General features: G+C 41.1%; 1 protein-coding gene across 1 annotated transcript in view; it reads left to right on the top strand.

Annotated features, from left to right (window-relative positions):
- The window catches only part of SDHC (succinate dehydrogenase complex subunit C), a 49,158-nt gene that overhangs the window by 42,735 nt on the left and 5,071 nt on the right, over nt 1-1,352 (top strand). The window contains exon 5 of the mRNA XM_012802690.2: nt 677-840. Within this exon, the coding sequence (XP_012658144.1) occupies nt 677-840 (164 nt within the window). The remainder of the gene's footprint in view (nt 1-676; nt 841-1,352) is intronic.

The raw sequence follows: 1,352 nt of genomic DNA, 5'->3' as shown, positions 1-1,352 counted from the left end.
CTTGAGGCTCTGTCTCAAAAAAAAAAAAAAATTGTTTTTTTCTCTGGCTGGATGTGGTGGCTCATGCCTTTAATCCTAGCTTAAAAAGGAGGTGGGTTGGATCACCTCAACTCAGGAGTTCAAGACCAACTTGAGCAAGAGTGAGACCCTGTCTCTACTAAAAATAGAAAAACTATCCAGGCATTGTGGTGGGCACCTGTAGTCCCAGGTATTTGGGAGGCAAGGCTAGAGGACTGGTTGAGCCCAAGAGTTTGAGGTTGTTGTGAGCTATGACACCATATCACTCTACCCAGAGCCACAGAGTGAGACTGTGTCTTTAAAAAATTTTTTTTTTCTTACTCTTTTCCCTGAACTGAGTATAATTTTTACTTTTTCTTACTCAGATGATGATGTAGATCATTTACCCAAAGGGTGATTTCTAAACTGGCCTTTGAGGGTTTTCTAGAGAATGATGTTGAAAGGAGGAATAACGTGCTAAAACAAACGGCACATTCAGATTATATCAGAAGTGGCCTATTTCCCACTATAAATTTGAATGTGAGTTAAAAATCATGTCCATTTAAAAGTGATTCAGAGTTGTATAGGATGCCAGGGGCTGTTCTAGAACCCAATTTTATGCATTGTTATTAGTTGAATTTTTGAGCAGCTGTGATGGGCTACTTGGTTTTCTTTTCAGGGGTCTCTCTTTTTGGTTTATCGGCTCTGTTGCTCCCTGGGAACTTTGAGTCTTATTTGGAATTGGTGAAGTCCTTGGGTCTGGGGCCAGCATTGATCCACACAGCCAAGTTTGCACTTGTCTTCCCTCTCATGTATCACACCTGGAATGGAATTCGACACTTGGTAAGTCAGCTGGGAACTTGCACATATCCTGTTGAAGAGAGTGGAGAAGGAGGCTGGGAAGATTCTCTCCTTTATTGCTGGGTTTAGTATAAAGTTAGTTGTCATGGTTGCTGCTTTCTAACATTCCTTTCCACCTAGAGTGACTTAAATATGTATAGGCTGGACTTAAATATGTATGTTAACTTTCATTATATAGACATTAAATTGTTTAACTGTTTCTGTTTTGAGCTGCTATCAAGAATGGGAACTACTTTCATAGAAAGTATATGCCAAGCTGGGTAAGGTGGCTCATACCTATATAATCCTAGCACTCTAGGAGGCCCAGGCTTGAGCTCAGGAATCCAAGACTAGCCTGAACAAGAGTGAGATCCTTATCTCTAGTTTTTTTTTTTTTTTTGAGACAAAGTCTTACTATGTCACCCTTGATAGAGTGCTGTGGTGTCACAGGTCACAGCAACCTCCAACTCCTAGGCTTAGGCAATTCTCTTGCCTCAGCCTCCCAAGTAGCTGGG

The sequence above is a fragment of the Otolemur garnettii genome, unplaced genomic scaffold (genome assembly GCF_000181295.1).
Source record: "Otolemur garnettii isolate 467f Iridium unplaced genomic scaffold, OtoGar3 scaffold00016, whole genome shotgun sequence".
NCBI classification, from domain to species: domain Eukaryota; kingdom Metazoa; phylum Chordata; class Mammalia; order Primates; family Galagidae; genus Otolemur; species Otolemur garnettii.
Note: the sequence above shows the minus strand (reverse complement) of the source record. Positions and strands in the feature narration are given on the sequence as shown.